This window comes from Melanostigma gelatinosum (genome assembly GCF_949748355.1).
Source record: "Melanostigma gelatinosum genome assembly, chromosome: 11".
Classification (NCBI taxonomy): Eukaryota; Metazoa; Chordata; class Actinopteri; order Perciformes; family Zoarcidae; genus Melanostigma; species Melanostigma gelatinosum.
The window spans coordinates 15,256,505-15,276,501 of record NC_136644.1 but is presented as its reverse complement, the minus strand read 5'-3'; the positions used below and the strand labels follow the sequence as shown (position 1 = coordinate 15,276,501).

The window sequence follows — 19,997 nt, the reverse complement described above, 5'->3', positions numbered from 1 at the left end:
TGAGAGTAGCTGTCTCGTTATAATCTCTTTTGTTATCTGACATTACTACACTGTAATCTACACACCAATGATTTGTTAGGTTGACATTGATGCTGTTCTGCATGGTACAGCAACACTAATACTGGCCCTCTATATCCACACAAGATGAATTTGTGCTTGAGTCATTTATAACCAAAGTCTCCCATGGAACAGATAGAGCAGGCTGTCCAAACACCACCACTAGCTTAAACCTGCTGCTCTGCTCACAATGCTTTACAATCAAACTGTTATAAGAATATTGCCAGTCTTGCCTACAGTATCTAAAATATTTGATGAGTAGCTACGTCATTTGCACTGGTAAAACACTCCTTTACTTATTAGTGGGATGCCCTACAGACGACATGAACGCTGAACACTAGTGTTGTCAAATTAAAAGAGGAAATTCTGGTTTCCACATAATCATTATGCTATCTTTACTGCTGCACCTCCTCCATCCAAAGCTTTATGTTAAGTAGGAGTTGCTATGCTGCTAGGAGCTTAATCATTCAAACGTATGACACTCTGCTTGTATATTTGAGACACATCACATCTGCAATTTACAGCACTGGCCAATGAACAAATCAGCCGGTTGTAGCTGCAGTGATAGTGCAGCACCAAGGTTGGATGTTTCTTTCATATTTTAACAATAACATTCAAAACACACATTGAAAGCAGCCTTTTCCAATAGTGCAGGTGGTCACACATTTAGGTGTTTCCTCGCACTTGCTGATGCTAATTGCTCCACTTCCTCAAAGTCCCAGTTTTCTGTTACAATCCTAAAAAATGCCCAACAATTTTTAATTTTGTTTTGTATTTTGGCACAATCAGCATATAGCACCACCAAAGTTCTGCCAAGCAGTCTGTTTGGAGAGAAATCCTGTATGTTGAAGCGTATTCATCCAAACATGAAAGACACACTGGCATTTTAGCACCAGCTGGAGAAATGAGATTATCCTATCAGCAGTGTACAGAGTTTCTAGCCCCGCTATGCTGCAAGTCCCTCTGGAGCTCGATGCTAGAGAGAGCTCTTCGGCAAAGAGAGCAAGCAGAGTTAACCACCGGGAGATGAAGCACATCCATTCTGGCCTTTCAGAGATACAGTTGTTCAAACTAAATCCCTTTTCACTTTGGTCTTGATGTTGTGAAAAGCTATGGCTTATCATTTGGTAACTCATAGCAGGGGTTTGTTGCATTCCTTTGTTTCCCGTTTCTTTTTTCATTTTATCTGTTCTCATCCCATCTTTTATTGCTACTCTTGTGTCGTCGCTGAACTAGACTTTCTGTTTGCAAAGACTTTTTGTGCTTTGTTTTGACCTTCTGACCAGATGGGTGGGGTTTAAGACATAAAGGGCAGTAGAATAAGAGCCATATGTTACAACCAATTCCGCAAATTGTGTGAAAAACTAGTCTGCAATCCTTTAATTAATATTTCTGGATAGTCCTAATGCAATAATTCTAACTGGTCTAGTGCTCCAGAGAGATTAAAACAAATGTTAACAGACCCTGTTGTAGTTGAGGTCTGATTATCTGGTATGTTGATGCATTTTCATACTTTTCAAGAAAACCCTATTGTTAGACTCAGGAAAACAACACATTTTGCTCTCTAACAACAGTCACAATTACGACTGTTATCTGTGGAAGGTTATTTTCTGCCACCTGTAACTTTAAAGCACATGTGTCTCAAGACTTAACGGTCTTAAGTTCACATAGTAGAAACAATACACAACAAGTGCTCAAAAGACACGCATACTCTCACACACAGAAACAAAATAGCAAAAGAACTCAAATCATTGGTTTCCTCTTTGTTGCACAGGCTCAAGTACCGTTGGCCTCAGGTGAAGTGAGGCTTTAGAGCAAAGTCCTTTCCTCGTGTAGTTCTACTAATAAACGCCAGTAGAATTCAGCTGGTACTGCACCCTCACTGCTTCTCCACTCTTCAATCTCTCAGGGTAGCAGTCATTAACTGGTGGCAGTCCAGATCCCCTCGAAGCTCCAGTGGGCCTGGCAGCCTCATGCCCGTCTTCTGATCCACACACCAGCACTTTCCCCGCAGTCCGTCACGTGCGGGATGACACTGTGGCCAGAAAAGAAATATAATACTCTCGTCACATATAGCAGCTTCTTCAGCTACAGGTTCAAATATTAAAGTTGCTGTAATAAATGTTTTTGTATTAACAATGGAATAAAGTACTTTGAGTAACGTGAACATTGTTGCTCTTAATAACAAACACACAGACACTCATCATATGACTCTGCAGTTCTCATAAGCTTCACTGGGCTTTATGGCATTTTATAAATCAGTATTGTGGTTTTACTGTTCACTCTCATGATTCTCATCAGTATATACAATGGTTTTAAAAGCCCACTGTACACTACCTGTCCAGCACCAAATGGTATGCTAACAATGTTGGCTACTAGCTGGTGAACACTGCACAGATGGGGACTTGGACTCAAGTTGATTTCAGTCGCACTCTGCTCTTGCTCAAAGATGTGACACTTGACTTGGACTCCAGCTCAAAGACTTGAGACTTGGCTTGGTCTCTATTGTAGCTCAAAGTTTTGAGACTTGACTTGGACTCTAGTTTAAAGACTTGAGACTTGACTTGGACTCTAGTTTAAAGATTTGAGACTTGACTTGGACTCTAGTTTAAAGATTTGAGACTTGACTTGGACTCTAGTTTAAAGACTTGAGACTTGACTTGGTCTCTGCTGTAGCTCAAATACTTGAGGAGTGACTTGGTCTCTAATGTTGCTCTGTCTCTGCTGGATGTCTTAATAGGCAATTACTTGTGAACATGTTTGGTTCAGGTGATAATTAGTGTTTGTGTTTACAGCTTGTTGTGCAGCCCTCAATAATCAATGAATGCAGGTTTATATAAAACTGAGCCCTAGGTAAGAGGTTCCAGACTATTATCTTGAAGAGCAGTTGATGCTCTGTTGGCAGGGCCATATTCCGCTGAGATAACATCAGACCTGCAGCTTTTAAAGATGCTTTCAATGAGATGTTTTCAAACGACTGTATGTCTGATCCTGTTTATTTATATATATATATACACACACACACACGCACACACATGAATATATGTATAAAAACAGACTACGCCCAGATCACAAGTAATTCAATTATCAGATTTACAGCTGGGTGCATGAGATTCCTTTTGCAAACTTTAAAAAAGTAATAAAAGGTTTATAGGGTTATCTTGTACTTTTTCTGGAGTTGATGTACTGTGTCAATAAGCACCTAATACCAGTTAACAATGTCAGAGCAACCCTGCCATGAAATGATTGCCAGTTTTCCCTCATGACCTGTGCTTTACTTCCCAATAGGGTTTTATCACAGTGCGGTTTTAGTTAAACAGTAAACAGATGCCTGTGATTCTGAGCAGACAGAGATACTTTAATCATGTTACACAATCAACATAACTCAGACTCTTGATGACTGGTGCCTTAGCAGAGCTCTCTTTTCTATCTCTCACTCTGTGTCTGCTGCTTTGATTGCATACACAAGTCACAGCAGTCTTATCTGTGTTTTCGTGTTCTCTGATTCTCTCACCCTTATCTGCATAGTTGCCCAATCTTGCAAAGACAGATTAACAAAACAAGTAACTGCATCCAAAAGCTAATTTCATCCATCACAGCAATAAAGTGATTATCGTTAACGGTTTAGGTGAAACCACTTAACACACACTGTTTAACTCTTGTTGCAAATTTATTGTAATTCTCTTTAAGTTATTTTTTTCCAATTTCTTAAGTAAGTTTTGAAGCAAAATGACAAAGTGCACTATATAGAGACTTGAGACCTGAGACTTGACTTGGCCTCTACTGTAACTCAAATACTTAAGACTTGACTTAGACTGTAGCTCAAGGACTTCGACTTGACTTGGTCTCTACTGTAGCTCAGACTTAAGACTTGACTTGGTCTCTAGTTCAAAGACTTGAGACTTGACTTGGACCGTAGTTGAAAGAATTGAGACTGGCCTTGTACTCTAGCTCAAATACTTGAGGAGTGACTTGGTCTCTAATGTTGCTCCGTCTCTGCTGGATGTCTTAATAGGCAATTACTTGTGAACATGTTTGGTTAAGGTGATAATTAGTGTTTGTGTTGTGTTTACAGCTTGTTGTGCAGCCCTCAATAATCAATGAATGCAGGTTTATATAAAACTGAGCACTAGGTAAGAGGTTAGAGAATATATGTATAAAAACAGACTACACCCAGATCACAAGTAATTCAATTGTCAAATTTACAGCTGAGAGCATGAGTTTCCTTTTGCAAACTTTAAAAAAGTAATAAAAAGTTTATAGGGTTATTTTGTACTTTTTCTCTACTTGTTCCTGGACAAAAAAAATTGCTTTTGTGAGCTTAGAAAAATAAGGACATGGCATTACCACGACTGTCTGCTTGGAGACACTTTTGTGTTGATCTTGAAGTAGTAAATGACAATGTTTCATCGGCTGCAAGGCCTGTTTTGTGTTTTTGCCCACAGATTGCTGGTTTGAAAGGAGCTGTTTGAAGTATAAAGATAGGCATGTTTATTTGAATTGGCTTAATAATAGAGACTAATAGATCACCACTGCACATGGCCAAATAGTGGTCTACTCAGTAATTCAATAAAGCTCATAACGAGTGTGTGCTTGAATTCCCACACCTGTTTAGGGTGGAAATCTCCGTTCTTGTCACAGTTGGGTATGGGGATGGTGAAGAGATCATCATGTGTGCGGCTGTTTGACGCCAGTCTGTCCAGCGCTCTCTGTAGCTCAGCACGACATGGAGCCTGGAGGAGAAATCATTTTTCATTTGACATCAGCAGCGTTCCAGATGTAGATTTGTGTGTAGACATTTACAGTGGTGCAAAAAACAAATGGCTGTTTCTAAACAAATGCAAAATTATTATCTCCGATTTTCAGAAGAAAGTTACGAGGTCAAATAAAAACATCGACCACTATAAGTTAAGTGAGTGAGTGTCCGCGCGGCCAAAGTGACGTCACTCCATCAGACATGGCCCTTTGCGGGGGTTCAGTGCGGCAGGTTTTCACCTGTACGTGCACATCAAACATTGTCTTTACGCGGATTGGCAAAGACACTTTGGGGAGAATGTTGGTTTGTCTCAAGGAGCAACGAGTATAGAAGATCTAAATGTTTCCTCTTTACGAAGCCGCGTCAGTTGATGTCTGTGCAACCGTCCTTGCAGAAAGTGTATATACAAAACTACCGGTATGTATATAAACTTACTTTTTCACATTCTTATGACAATTTTAGTTACATTTTTATTGATTTAACCAAAATTCTGGCCAGATCTTAAAAACAATTCCAGAAAAATTCAGAGCAGGCCAACTTTAATTTTGCAATCATGATTTATTTATTGAAATCAAAGTCTAAGTGCTTTAGTGAGGCAACAGCGAAACAGATGTTTTGATTTGACCCAAATACATTTTCTTACATTGTTCTGGCATTTAGATGTATTTGCAAATAGTGCTAAGAGTGAGCCTCGTTGAATTTACGAGCCAAGTATTGACTCCATGTGAATGCATCATTCTGGCAGATTCTTTTAATCAATCTCCAACAGAAAGTCTTTAAAAACATAAAACATTCTATACGTGGGAGACGGTGGTATTACTGTGCATTCATGCTACACATTTCTGTGGTAAATGAATGTACTAAAATGTGGTACACCCAGCCTGTTACAGTTTAATGGGGACTTTAGGATCCTGCCCTTGCCATGTTGATGTCAATGTGCACCTGTACTTTATTTCGCAAGACTGCAATTCAATGTTATGGTCTGTAAATAACTAATTTGTACATTTACAACCTGACAGTTAAGCTTGTGGCTTTGGAACCAAAAAGCCTTAATCTAAAACACCTGCTGGGGCCGAGGCATGTGCTGCAGAGGGGATTGCTTGGGGTTTTTTGTTTTCCGTGAAACTGATAAGATGTCAGAAGGTCGGTTTCTCTCACCAGCGCTGCCTTGGTCTCCTCCCTGGCAGTGTTGCTTCTCTGATTTGTGGATTTTGGAGGATGTCTCGCCAGGGTCTTCTGTATGCAACGCTTGTCCTGTGGACTGCACCGGATATTGCTGTTGTTTGGGTGGTCGGGAATGATCTCATCCTGCCTGTCCATTGCTGAAGGACAAGGAATAATACTTTAGTTCCTTAAATCCAACAAGAAGGACACATCGAGCATTGCATAAACAGTTAGTCAAACACATTTGCATTTAATATCACGTTTTAATACGAGCATAATTTAGGGCAGCATCCATTATTTTAACGATTAGCTTGGGTGTCAGAGCAGGAGCTGTTCTGCCTTTCCCCCTTGTCCTTCTACATAACATCCCATACAGCTGAGCATGTAGAGATGTAGGCTAAAAATAAGGTCAGGTTAACCATCAAGGACACAGAGCCGTATTTCCGCTCTGGGGGGTAATCTGTATCTTGGCTCTTGCTCTGGTACTCAACCACCGCACCACAGCTGTGCCACGAGCTCGGAGGCTATTTAAACGATCGCTGGAGTGCTGTGGTCCGGCAGGCAGCCAGCTGCTTCCTCAGGAAATGCCCCCCTCCCTTTTCATTCTCCACCACTCCACAACAACCTTGGTCTGTGCCAGATGGAGGTTGTTAGAGGGTATTTGCACTGTCACGAGTGGGCACAACTGTGTGTGAGGTGGTTGGTGGCCTGGGGGGCACAAGATGGGCAAAATGAAGGATAAAGGTTGTGCGTGCCTCTCTGTGTGCACATGCATGCAGCTTTTCACCTGTGGCTTGTAAAACTTGGCAGAGCTTTCTGCTCATAACCCATGGCATTTTACAGATTGGCACCAGAGTCAAAGCACTGCAGTTTTACCATTTTGAAGCTGTTCACGGTCTGAACCAGATCCGAGCTCTGGTTAATATCCAAGGTCACTGCCAGGCATTCAGTTAATTGCTGTTGGCAAAGAGACAATGAAAGTGGCTCAGTATAGCCTCCTCTATCTTGTGCAATGTGCAGCCTTTCTCAGGTCTACAATGCATGAAGGACACATACACACAATCCAAACCAGTCAGCGTTTCTTTCTGGTACTAGTTTGTGAGTTGTTTTGTTGTTTTTTTACAACTTGGCAACAGGAGTTGGAAGGTGACCATGTTTCTCTGAACTTCATAGAGAGTCATCTTTCTTCGCTTGGTTTGTCTGGGGGAGAAGTGTCTCTTGGCTGTTTTTAATCTTTTTGCACTAAAGGCTTGCTCATCAGCATTTTCTTCCCCACGAGCAAACAGGGTTTCAGCTGTTTCCTTTGTTCCAAGTTGTTCGTTCACCCCTTTTTGCTAGTTCACACTTTTCCGATACTTTTCGTAGGGCGAGCCAAAGTGATTTAGAAGTGGGTCAGGGGTGGCATGTCCTGTTTGCTACCACTGCTGTTTTCTATGGAGGAAGTTGCAACTTCTCTGTGTGGTTTCAATTGAGCAGCTCTTGGCTTTTAAAAACATAATTGTTACGTTGCATTGTCATCCCTAGAGCTGATACACATGTGCACAGCAAACATAAAGACAGATCAGGAGTAAACATATAATCATTGTTGCTCAATCAAGTTCATAGTTAAATATTTGTTGTCACATATCAGCTGCCGCACTTGCAAATGTATTCATCATTCAGGCCACCAGCCGTGTGAGCATCATTCATTATGGGATAGAGAGAGCAGATCAACACATTTTCTGGTTCGGGAAACATCACTTTACAAGTTATTTGCGAATACATAATTGAATCTACATTATTACAAGTCCATGCCAAATGTTCTGTTTATATGTACAGTGGTATGAGGAATTAAAGGGGTCATCAGATTTCAAATTCCACTGTTTGTGGCTTTAAGGCTGAACTTGTAAACCTCAGAGACAAATATCCTCCTCAAATAAATATTTAGTTTTGCTCAGTAGGATTGGCAGAGTGCTTTCCTATGGTTTATACTTCCACTCGCTCAGATATTGGGTCTGAGTCAAACGAGTCTCCGCTATGTGAGACATTTGTACAAACGCCTGAGATGCAGCCATTTAAAAATAACAAATAACATTACAAAACAACATCTTCATTTGTGCTTTGTTTAAGACACACTAAGTATTGCTACAGGGTGCAGGTAGATAGATAAGCCTTTACATTTAAGTTTGAAAACAGTAAGAGGAACTGCTGAGTTACAGGGCATAGAGCCTGACTGAAGTATCAGCAAATATATTCTTGTCACAGATACATCTGTATTGACATTTGTTATAGAGTAACAATAAATTGGAGAGCGTATGTAAGAATACTGACGGGCATGCTTTCCAACTGTAAAATGTCCCACTCAGTTCATATATTGATGACAATTCTTTAAAATACTCACGTAATTTGCTTTTTCTGACCTCTAGTGGTTTAGCGCCACAATTCGCCGCAATGATGTAAGACTGTGCTTCAAGGTGCGTCAGTACACGGTGACATCACTCTTGGGTTTGGTTGCAGGTGAATATTTGGTTAGGTATGGCTCTACAGAATGACATTTTTTAATCAAGGTTCAAATGTAATAAAAGTTACATTTGATGCAGTCCGAGCGTCATAGCACTTTTCTGACAAAACACGCTGAAAACATTTAACTTCAGTGGGCAGTAAAGCTACTTTAGTCTAAAATGTCAAAATAGAAAAGAAACAGAAAATAAATTGTAGCGCAATGGTGAAATCAGTATTGTTGAGATCTTAAATTTAACTTAAATTGAACTCTTATATATGCTATTTGTCTTCTGCATTTAATCCATCCCAACTGCCCAGGCGTCAACTCCATTACTGAGTTCTGTGCCTTAGCCAGGGTCATTTCTGTTCTGCCGCCTTATTGATTACAGACATGGGGATTAGCCTGATTTTAACAAAATGCAAAACACAACTTGCCTAGTGTGGCTTGAAATGGGAATTTCATGTTGTAACTTTCCTTGACACCAGTTAGAATAAATTATACAATATTGACACAAACTAATCTCCTGAAAAAGTATGACTCTTTGGGGAGGCTACTCCAAAACGTTTTGTAACACTTTAATAAGCGTCTTTTCAGCAGTTTTGGGCAGCAGCTCAAAGGTCACTTAGGCTACCAAAAAACTATTATTTTCTCTCAATACTTGATCCTAGTTTCCAGGCAGGAGATTTATTTGAATCCGTTAATCATCATCGTTCGTGTCTAGTGCACTTGTGAGAACACTGTTAAAGACGACCAAAATGAGAAGGCCAATGGAAATTTTGGAAAAGTGTCATTTGTCCAAGGAAAGATGTGAAATGAAGTTAAATCTCCTTAAATCAACACTGAATCACAAAGGCAGCATTTGTGTAACTGAAACCTGCTGCTGCGGCCGTACTGTCTGATGCTGCTTTGGCCACTTACTATTCATCTGATGATGAAACAGACATGTACGAGGTAGGACATGTTTGTGAGTTTGGATTAAAAGAGAGCAGAGCAGTCAGCAGTTTGCTGTCCTGTTTGATTAAATCTTCAACACAATCTTTTACATAGAAAATAGCTGTTTGCTGCTATATTAATGCTCTGAATATAGAGAATCTTTAACAGCCCCAATCAAGAGAGAAACAAAATATTGTGGCAGCCGGAGGGGCAACCCCAGAGGGGTAGTGATAGAGGGACGATATTGCATGACATGGAGGCGGAGCCCCCATGTCAGGGAATGGAAAAGAGCGCCAAACCACCATCAGCCCAACAAGCAACACCTGAGGAGGAGAGACGAGGGAGCGACCACACCCTATCAGAGGAGGAGGAGGGGACTACAAAAGGGCCCAGGAAACAGGAAACCAGGAGAGAGTAGGAGTAGAAGAAGAAGAAGTAGCCTGATCAACGAACCCCTTGGAAAAGACTGCCTTACCCCTGGATCACCCTGGAACGTCTGACTACCCGCCCGGCTCACGACCCCTGCCTGTACGACTACCCTGCTCCTGCCCGCGCCCTGGACCGTCTGAGGAATACCCGTTGTGCACCGACCCGTGGAATTGGACACCGACCCTCCCTCTGGAAAGCGGACATTGTGTGCTTGAGTGTCTATCCTACCTCTTTCCACTCTCTACCTTCAGTAAAAGCCTCACTTGAACCGTTTATCTGCCGACTGGTTGTGTTTATTGGTCAGTGTTGTCGTGAAACCCCCTGTCCACCCCGGGGGCTGTCACAATTTGGTGGAGAATGTGGGCACAACCCGGTTCTGGCAACGCTGACCGATAGACCAACCGACCCAGTAAGCATGGCCACCCCGGTGCCATTTCAAGAGCTGCTAGCGGGGCTAATCGCTAGCAACCAAGAAACCCAAAAGCGCCACGAACAAGCCATGCAAGTACAAATGCAAATCCTCCAATCCCAGCAGCAACAACAATACCAACAGCAAATACAAATGGAGAAATATATGGAATTGCAAACAGAACGCGCGGATGCCATGCAAAGCGAAATCAAGGGCATGTTACAAAACCAACAGGAGCAACATACCGTGGAGAAAGCCAATCCAGCGCGCTTCATGCTCAAACAAACGGCAGCTGACGATGTTGAAGTTTTTTTTCAAATATTCCAGACAACGGCACTCCGGGAAAAATGGCCCGAAGAGCACTGGGCAGAGTTAATAGCCCCCTTTTTGATCAATGAAACGCAAGTAACGTATCAGGACTTAGAGCGCGCTGGAAAAGTTGACTTCCGGGTTTTGAAAGCGGAAGCGTTACAGCGATGCGGGGTCACGCTGTTCTTAAAGGCACAGCGATTTCATGAATGGTCATATGACGCCTCACTTTCTCCGCGAGCCCAGATGCATGAGATCAAAAGGATTACGACGGCCTGGCTACACGCAGAGCCAACAGAGGTGTCGCCCACCGATCGCGTGGTCATGGACAAATACATCAGATCACTCCCGTATGAGGCAAAAAAATTGGCAGGCCAGAGAAACCCCCGCAACATCGAGGACCTGGTGGAAATAATGGAGGGTTACCAAGCAGCACAAGCTTTAGTGCGTGGGGGAAGAAACCAGACATTAGAGGGGCCCACCCGCAAAGGAAAAATTAAAACTGAGGAAAATAAATATGTGTCTCCCTCCTTCCCCCCAGGCTTTCCCCGACGTCGGCCGGCGTTTGGACAGGAAGAGAGGAGGTGCTACAACTGCGGCGAGATCGGGCACATCGCCTGGGAATGCCCTCACCGCCAGGACGCACCCATGCCCACGGCCAGTGAGGGGAGTCGCCCATGCGGCTTGATTACCGGATGCTGGGCCACTCACGAGGACCACATGCCCCTCACCCCTGTCAAAGTCAACGGCCGCGACGCCTCAGCGATGGTGGACTCCGGGAGCGCCATTACATTGGTGAGACCCACGTATGCTCAGTACCCGCTCCTAACAGGCACCCGAGCGGTCACGTGCATCCATGGGGAGACCCGCGAATACCCCACCACCGCCCTAGAGATCTACACGACAAGGGGTAGATACATCGGCACTGCAGGAGTCGTGGAAGGACTCCCCGTAGAGGTGCTCGTCGGCCGAGACCTGCCCGTGTTCCAGGAGCTTTGGCGCAGCCTGGTGGTGAAACCAGGTACGACCCCTCCCCGAAAGTACAAAAAAAAAGCCATCTGTGGGCTGGGGGAGGAGATCTCCACCGATCCCCTATCGGAAGGAGTCGCCAGTGCCGTGGCCCGGGCGTTGGTGGAGGCCACCCAACCCAACCCCGATGACGTCTATGCCACAGCCATCGAGAACGACGGACCCTCCAGCCCCAGTGAGCCCGAAGGAGAGGCGCCGCCCATCCCCGAGGAAGCAGATACCCCCTCCCTCGACGAAGAGGAGCTGGCCGGGCTGTTTCCCCAGGACCCGGAGGAGCCCATCTTACCCGGGCCCCTCACAGGGAGGTTTGGGACGGCCCAGTTGGAGGACCCCAACCTAGCCAACGCCCTTCGGCAGGTGGCCGCCGTAGACGGACGACCACTGGACGGGGTAAGAGACCTCCCTCCCACACATTTTTCCATATATAACGGGCTCCTATACCAGGTAGTAATGAGGGACGGGGCCCCCCTCAGGTTGTTACTGGTGCCACGGCCTTTTATACCCTCTGTCCTACAGTTAGCCCACTCCCATCTCCTAGGTGCCCATCTAGGAGTGGAGAAAACCCTGGAAAGGGTGAGGGCCAGGTTCCACTGGCCCGGAATAAAAAAGGCCGTCGAAGATTACTGCCGGAGCTGCCCCGAATGTCAACAAGTGGCCCCACAACCCCATCACAGAAACCCGCTGGTGCCCCTGCCGATCATCACCGTCCCCTTCAGCAGGATCGGGATGGACCTAGTGGGGCCACTACCCAAGACCAACAGGGGACACAGGTACATCCTGGTTATTGTTGATTACGCCACCCGGTATCCCGAAGCCATCCCCCTACGCTCTATGGCCACCAAGGGCATAGCCAGGGAGCTGGTGATGTTGTTTTCCAGGGTCGGAATACCGGAGGAGATTCTCACCGACCAAGGGACCCCGTTCATGTCTAGGATCATGAAGGACCTGTGTGGCATGCTGAAGGTGACACAACTGAGGACGTCGGTGTATCACCCCCAAACGGACGGCCTAGTAGAGAGATTCAACCAGACACTAAAAAAAATGCTGAAAAAGACCATGGACCAGGACGGTAAGAATTGGGACCAACTGCTGCCATTCCTTATGTTCTCCATCAGAGAGGTGCCCCAGGCGTCTACAGGATTCTCACCCTTCGAGCTCCTGTACGGTCGCCGACCCCGGGGACTACTCGACCTGGCCAAGGAAGCCTGGGAACACCAACCCTCCCCCTACCGCACCATGGTGGACCACGTCGAGGAGATGAGGGTGAGGATGGCATCACTCTGGCCCATAGTCCGAGAACACATGGCCGAGGCACAGGCGGCCCAAGCCCGCGTGTACAACCGGGGAACACAACCCCGAGTGTTTAACCCAGGGGATCGGGTGTTGGTCCTGGTGCCCACGGCGGAATGTAAGTTTTTAGCCCGATGGAGGGGACCGTATGAAGTGATGGAAAGATTGGGGCCGGTAAACTACCGAGTCAGGCAACCAGGTCGAAGGCACCCAACGAAGATTTATCATGTTAACCTTCTCAAGAAATGGGTGAGTAGGGATGCCATGCTCTGTTTCTCTCTCTCTACACCCCCAGGAAAAACAGAGCCAGTCGAGGTACCCGTGGGAGAAGAGTTGACCCCCCGGCAGAAGCAGGACGTCCGGGAAATGGTGGATCGGTTCCGAGACGTGTTCTCCCCGGACCCCGGATACACCACACTGGTGCAACACCGGATAATCACCGAGCCCGGGAAGAAGGTAAAACTAAGGCCGTACCGCATCCCCGAAGCCCGCCGGGGGGCGATAGAGCGAGAGGTACAGAGTATGCTGGAGGCAGACATCATCGAACCCTCGACTAGCGAGTGGTGCAGCCCTATAGTGTTGGTTCCGAAACCAGATGGCTCAGTCAGATTCTGCAATGATTTTAGACAGCTCAACGCCATCTCAAAATTTGATGCCTACCCGATGCCCAGGGTGGACGAAATGATAGAGCGCATCGGGAGGGCCAGATACATAACCACCCTCGACTTGACTAAAGGCTACTGGCAAGTGGCAGTGGCCCCCGAAGACAGGGAAAAAACGGCCTTCACTACTCCCATGGGCCTGTACCACTATAAGAGGCTGCCGTTCGGTCTCCACGGAGCCCCCCCCACGTACCAGAGACTGATGGACCAGGTACTTCGTCCCCATCGAGAATACGCGGCAGCCTATCTGGACGACATCGTCGTACACGGGGAGGAATGGGGGGCTCACCTCCAAAGACTGGAAGCAGTCCTGAAAGCTCTGCGAGGGGCGGGGCTGACAGCCAACCCCAAGAAATGTCGCCTCGGCCTCCGGGAAGCTGACTACCTGGGGTACACCATCGGCCGCGGCTGCGTCAAGCCCCAGGTAGGGAAAGTCGAGGCGATCCGGGAGTGGCCCCGCCCCCCGCACAAAGAAACAGGTACGAGCATTCATTGGGCTAGCTAGCTACTACCGACGTTTTGTTCCCCAGTTCTCTGCCCTTGCAGCGCCCCTGACGGACCTAACCAAAAACCGGCTGCCAGATCGGATCGTCTGGACGGCAGAGACCGAGGACGCCTTCGAGAAGCTGAAGGAAGCCCTTTGTTCCGAACCAGTGCTGGTGACCCCGGACTTTACCCAACCGTTGGTGGTACAGACGGATGCCTCCGAGACCGGGGTGGGTGCCGTCCTGTCCCAGCTGAGGGATGGAGAGGAGCACCCCATCACATACGTAAGCAGAAAACTATTACCTAGAGAAACAAGATACGCCACGGTCGAGAAGGAATGTTTGGCCATCAAATGGGCGCTGGGGGAATTGAAGTACTATCTGCTGGGACGGCACTTTACCCTGGTCACGGACCACGCCCCCCTGGTATGGATGTCTAGAGCGAAAGACAATAACGCCAGGGTCACCCGCTGGTTTTTATCCCTTCAGCCGTATGCTTTCTCTGTTGTCCACAGATCCGGGGCCGCTCATGGAAACGCGGACGCCCTGTCAAGACGGGACGCCCTAGGTTCCTGGAGCAGTCCTCCCCCCAGGTCGGATTTAAGGGGGGGGGTATGTGGCAGCCGGAGGGGCAACCCCAGAGGGGTAGTGATAGAGGGACGATATTGCATGACATGGAGGCGGAGCCCCCATGTCAGGGAATGGAAAAGAGCGCCAAACCACCATCAGCCCAACAAGCAACACCTGAGGAGGAGAGACGAGGGAGCGACCACACCCTATCAGAGGAGGAGGAGGGGACTACAAAAGGGCCCAGGAAACAGGAAACCAGGAGAGAGTAGGAGTAGAAGAAGAAGAAGTAGCCTGATCAACGAACCCCTTGGAAAAGACTGCCTTACCCCTGGATCACCCTGGAACGTCTGACTACCCGCCCGGCTCACGACCCCTGCCTGTACGACTACCCTGCTCCTGCCCGCGCCCTGGACCGTCTGAGGAATACCCGTTGTGCACCGACCCGTGGAATTGGACACCGACCCTCCCTCTGGAAAGCGGACATTGTGTGCTTGAGTGTCTATCCTACCTCTTTCCACTCTCTACCTTCAGTAAAAGCCTCACTTGAACCGTTTATCTGCCGACTGGTTGTGTTTATTGGTCAGTGTTGTCGTGAAACCCCCTGTCCACCCCGGGGGCTGTCACAATATGAACAAAGGAAAGAGCAGAAAGTCTTCCAGATGGATCATCCTCAGAATAAATATTCTTTGTCCTGACAGAAATCTTTTGGATCAAACATTTCACTGCATGATGGAAAGAAATCACGTTTGGCAAACTGGAGTGCAGTTTGAGGTTTCCCCTACATTCACTGCCTCCTCTGAGAGTCATCGTTTTCAGGATGCAATCCTATTTTTCAATTCATATAAACACATGTTCAAAGACATGTGTCACTTATCCAACAACATAAACTAAACTGAGGTATTATATTCATGTTAAACCTCAGTGACGTAACTCCATAGGCAGTTTTCAAGATTTATTTGCCAGCAGATCTGTGAGTAAATTCTGTCACAGCAAGCTGAGGTAATCTTGGCCATCCATCACTTGTTGATGCACTAGAGAGAAACCTGCAGCTGCAGTGAATTATGTCAATCTATTTTGAGTTACATCATGAACTTAATTTTGACTGGATTGCTCTTGTTTTAATATATGCACAGAATCAGGGTCTTGCCAGGAGAGGAAATGATTAACACTGCAGTATTTATACAGGCCAGTGAAGGGATGCTATGAATATTCGTAACAGATACAATATTTAATCTTTATGAAAGTTATGGATGAACAGTAATGACCACTGCTCAGAAAATAGAATTGTCAATAAAATTCACCATTAATCCAGATTTTGACTTGTAGATTACTGCATTGTTTTTATTGAATGAATGGGTTCATGTCTGAAATCTGAAAGTTTATGAGGATTAACTGTCCTCCTTAGATTAGGCCTGTTTCATGGCAATGTTGGGTTGTTTATGTATCTCTCAACCCCAACACTAGAAGGGGGCTAATCACAGTTAATCCTGCACGAGAGCCCCAGCTGTACAAATGTGCTGCACAACCCAAAGAAAGCAAATACACAACATTAAGTGACATCTGCTGAAAGAGGTTTGGGGAAAATCTTGATGTAGCACTCTGCAAATACGTCCACATCTTAAATAAAACTCCCAAAACATACTGAGGAGTCCTCGCTCATAGCAGAGAGGAAAATCTAGGTTAGCATGCTGCTTTCATAAAGAACTGTGTGCGTCACAGTAAACTGGGGCGTAGTTGGACAGAGTCTGGCTCCATCGACAGCTTCATTCATGCAACTCCTTCGGTGCCTGTAGGTGTAGGACTTTTCATATCTGACATCTGTATCGGTTTGTAAATAAGATCCGTTCCACTGTCAGAGGGAAGCATTTGCATACGACACCAAGGCAGACTCTGCAGGAATGCAGTAACAGATGCCAACACACGCATGATGATTTATTCCAAGTATTGAAATAGAGAGGGTTTTCTAAGGATTAGATATTAAGATGCACTAAAGCCTGACTCAGACCTTGTCATAAGATGCAAGGTAATATGTGTTGTTGCTGTGGAAATTTGGTTCAAGATTAGCCTTAAGGTTGATACATTTTTGAGAGAAAAACACAGTTTAGAACCAAAGAAAATGGACTAATGGCTCATAATTCTTTCCAGCCTGGTTTCATGAATTACCGTTACTTTGCTACTTCTTTCATTGGTAGTTAGAAGAAAGTCAGCCTTAAAATGAAGTAGCAAAAATATGTCAGCACAAATCTTTGTGATACAAGTGTTATGTTGCATTATGTTGATGCGGAGCTGTAACTATTAGCCCAAACACCCTAAATTCCCTTTAATGGGCTGCTGAGATCTGCCTCTATCCCAGGGTCCTTTTTATCATGAATTCTCTTGGATTTTCAAAACCCTCTTCCCTTTTTATCTAGCATGTTCACTGTTGCTAGGAGTGGGGCAGTGTCAGACATGTATTCAGGAGATGCACCCCCTTGTTTAATAATGCATAAGTACGGTGAATGCACCACAAAGGAAATCTCCTGCTTGTGACTGGAGCTCGCCTCTCCCCCACGCCTTTCTGATTGTCTCTCTGCTGCCATGGTTTACATAGAACATTCTTATACAGCGGTTCTGAGCTGCTGCCCAGAATAATTGATTTACAGTGAGATTTATTGGACAGCACCTTCCCCACTTTGTTATGACAGACTCCAGGGGTGAGGAGGAGTGTGGAGGTAAACAAAACTCAGCACTCAGACTACAGAACACCAAAAACAAAATGTATGAACTTTCCAAAAATCTTCCATCTACTGCCGTCCATCCCCTGAGAAGGGACCCGAGACTCCCCCAAATAATGAATATTCTGAAAGATAAACTGATATGGATGGACAGAGCCAGGCCAAGCTAAGACAGCCCTCCGTTTGTATCGTGCTGTGAAAAGCTTTCCTCTTCTTTCTGATTCCATTTAGTCATGCTATGTGCCTGCCTAACCTATGCTGGCCCTGCACAGAGAGCAGAAGGCTCTCATTTCAGCTCTGGCAGCAAGAGTGCCGATGAGCTCATCCTCTTGAAGGAGCTTGACGTGGTGGGCGATGCGCTCGAAGGCTTGTTGGGGTGGGGGTGGGGTCCAGGGGAAGCAGATGCTGCAATGAAGATGAGAGTCCTGGGAATTTTATATTGGCTAAGTTTATCCAAATCTTTGTTGTTCTGGCGCTAGCCGACAGCCAACTGCCATCAACAGTAACTATTTTGGAGCCTGGGCTCAGTGGGGCCTGTTAGTTGATAATCTGAAACAAATGCAAAAACTGCGACACACATAACAATTGTCTCATATGGCATAATGGAAATCAACACCACTCCCTTTGTGGAGAGCAGAGGAAGACAAACAAGAAGTTAACGTCAAAGCAGTGAACTGGATCTTCAGATAAGACATCCAGCATTAGACATCCCCCTGTGTGAAAGTGGAAACAGACTTTGTTCTTTGCAAGAGGAATGCAACAATAACGAGGAGAACAAGAAGCCACACCAAAAGAGTGTGATAGAGACATCAGCAGTAGAAGAAGAGTACGACATCTGCAGCAGCAGGAGGAGGAATGGGGGCGTCCGTGAAAGAGCACCAAGTGAATTACTGCGAGCTCTAATAGCCCCAGGCTGGCCACACTCCATTACAGTCATTTCATACAGAAGCTTTTATTACCTCCTCCCATTACAAACACACACACATATTCACTTCCCCACACACACTCAGACTCTCACATTCCCAGTACCACCACAATGCATTTCAATTCACTGCCTGCACTACACGACTACCTGCAGGATCTCAGTTTAGCATTGGCGTGACGAGGTAATTGCACACCCAAGGGTTTCTGGGAAAGGACAATTCTAGTGTGGCTATTCCCTCAAACAGGTAACTAACCTGTATGCTAAACAGTTATAAAGAGTGCAGACACATGCAGCAGATACATAGAGTAGAATGAGTCCTCATGCACACTAGTATGCACACACGTCCACCTCAGCTCAGCGCTCTCCTCTCTGAAGCCTGCTCTGCGTCTTACATCAGGGCCCCTTTCACAGCGAGCGGCCGCAAGACAGCAGAGGGACTGTGTGCGCTCTCCCATCAGGCCATGCGTGAGGAGCTGGTGTGTGTCCACCCTCTGGTTCAGGGCTTAGCCGAGATTAGGGTAAACAAGCAGCACATTGTCACCCCCCCCCCCCCCCCCCAGCCCTAACTCTGACCCTGCCTAAGGTAAGGCCCAGGGAGCGGAGACAGAAAAATATTCTGGTCTGCTCGGGTCCACAGAGCGAGAGGAACATGAAATGCCAGTCCAGGTTTGGAGAGACATGGTCACCATACTATGAGAGCATCTTGACATACTAATCTGCAGATTAAAGATCTGGTGTCAATGCTTTGGTGCTGTGAGCTTAATTATAATTGACAATTACTAAAAGGAAAAAAAAGTGCCCAGTGTAAAGAAGTTCACACACAGACTCTGACCCCTTCGCTCTCACCTGAGTTGTCCTCCACCTCTCTCTCATCGGTGCACACCCCCTGGCCGTGCATCAGTGAGTGCAGTGGCCTCTCCACGCCACGTGGCGGGAAGCAGCTGAGGCCCGTGCCACAACGGGGCGAGTAGACACCACAGTGAGCCCCTTTTGGCAGAGCGCAGGTGGGGCAGCAGCCACAGCCGGGCTCCCGCACGGTCTCCTCACAGCCATCCGGCAGACGACAGCTGGCTAACCTCTCCTCGGAGCACACCGGGCAACGGATGGCTTGGTCCGACAAGCACAGTGCCACCAGCGACAGGGCGCCAAATGCCCAAAGGCCCCAGCAGGAAGGAGCTACTGCCACGCCACCTCCACGCACCATGGCAGCCCCGGCACCTGCACGCAGTCCTTCGCCCGCGTATATGCTCCCCTTGGCTTCCCTCTCCTCTGAGTGTTGTGCAGCTTTTGATCACTTTCTACTTCAGCAGCAGATCTTAGACCTACAAGGGAGGTTTGAGGTTTGTCCAGGATAGTCTTTGATATTTTCAGCTGGTTAGTGTTTCAGTTGCAGAAATACTAAGCCTCTGCTGTATTGCCTCTCTGTTCCTCTGATTCAATTTCACAGCGCAGAAATTGGAGCCTGCTCTTGATCTGCGCGGCTGGCGAATGTAGTGGTGATAAGAACTAGTTTTTGTTATGTTGGAATGAACAGTTGCAGGAAAGATATCCACCACTGTGTTCAGGTGTGTCTTGCGCTCTCTTCGAGTTTGAGTCCGGAGGCTCGCCCGCCCTCTAAATGAAACACCAAAAAATCTGGTCTACAAGTGTCCAAATGCAAAGCAGGTCATCAAAAGGCAGCGTTTTAAGTAACAGCTGCAGTTTCCTCCTCTTGCCGGTGTGCAGTGTAAAGGACTCGCTCCTGAGAATGGCTCAACCCGAGTGGCTCTCCTTGGACTTTATA

At 46.4% G+C, this 19,997-nt stretch overlaps 2 protein-coding genes across 2 annotated transcripts; one reads left to right on the top strand and one right to left on the bottom strand.

Annotated features, from left to right (window-relative positions):
* Positions 1-1,422: 1,422 nt before the first annotated feature.
* LOC306784736 (insulin-like growth factor-binding protein 4) lies at positions 1,423-19,952 on the bottom strand. Its single transcript, XM_079278843.1, has 4 exons — positions 19,061-19,952; positions 5,972-6,135; positions 4,665-4,790; positions 1,423-2,092 (listed from the first exon to the last, which is right to left on the bottom strand). The coding sequence occupies exons 1-4, from the start codon at positions 19,416-19,418 to the stop codon at positions 1,955-1,957; spliced, it is 786 nt and encodes a 261-aa protein (XP_079134969.1). The 5' UTR covers positions 19,419-19,952; the 3' UTR covers positions 1,423-1,954.
* On the top strand, positions 10,846-12,198 carry LOC306784735 (uncharacterized protein). The gene is made up of 2 exons (XM_079278842.1): positions 10,846-11,958; positions 12,107-12,198. The coding sequence occupies exons 1-2, from the start codon at positions 10,864-10,866 to the stop codon at positions 12,116-12,118; spliced, it is 1,107 nt and encodes a 368-aa protein (XP_079134968.1). The 5' UTR covers positions 10,846-10,863; the 3' UTR covers positions 12,119-12,198.
* Positions 19,953-19,997: the final 45 nt, after the last annotated feature.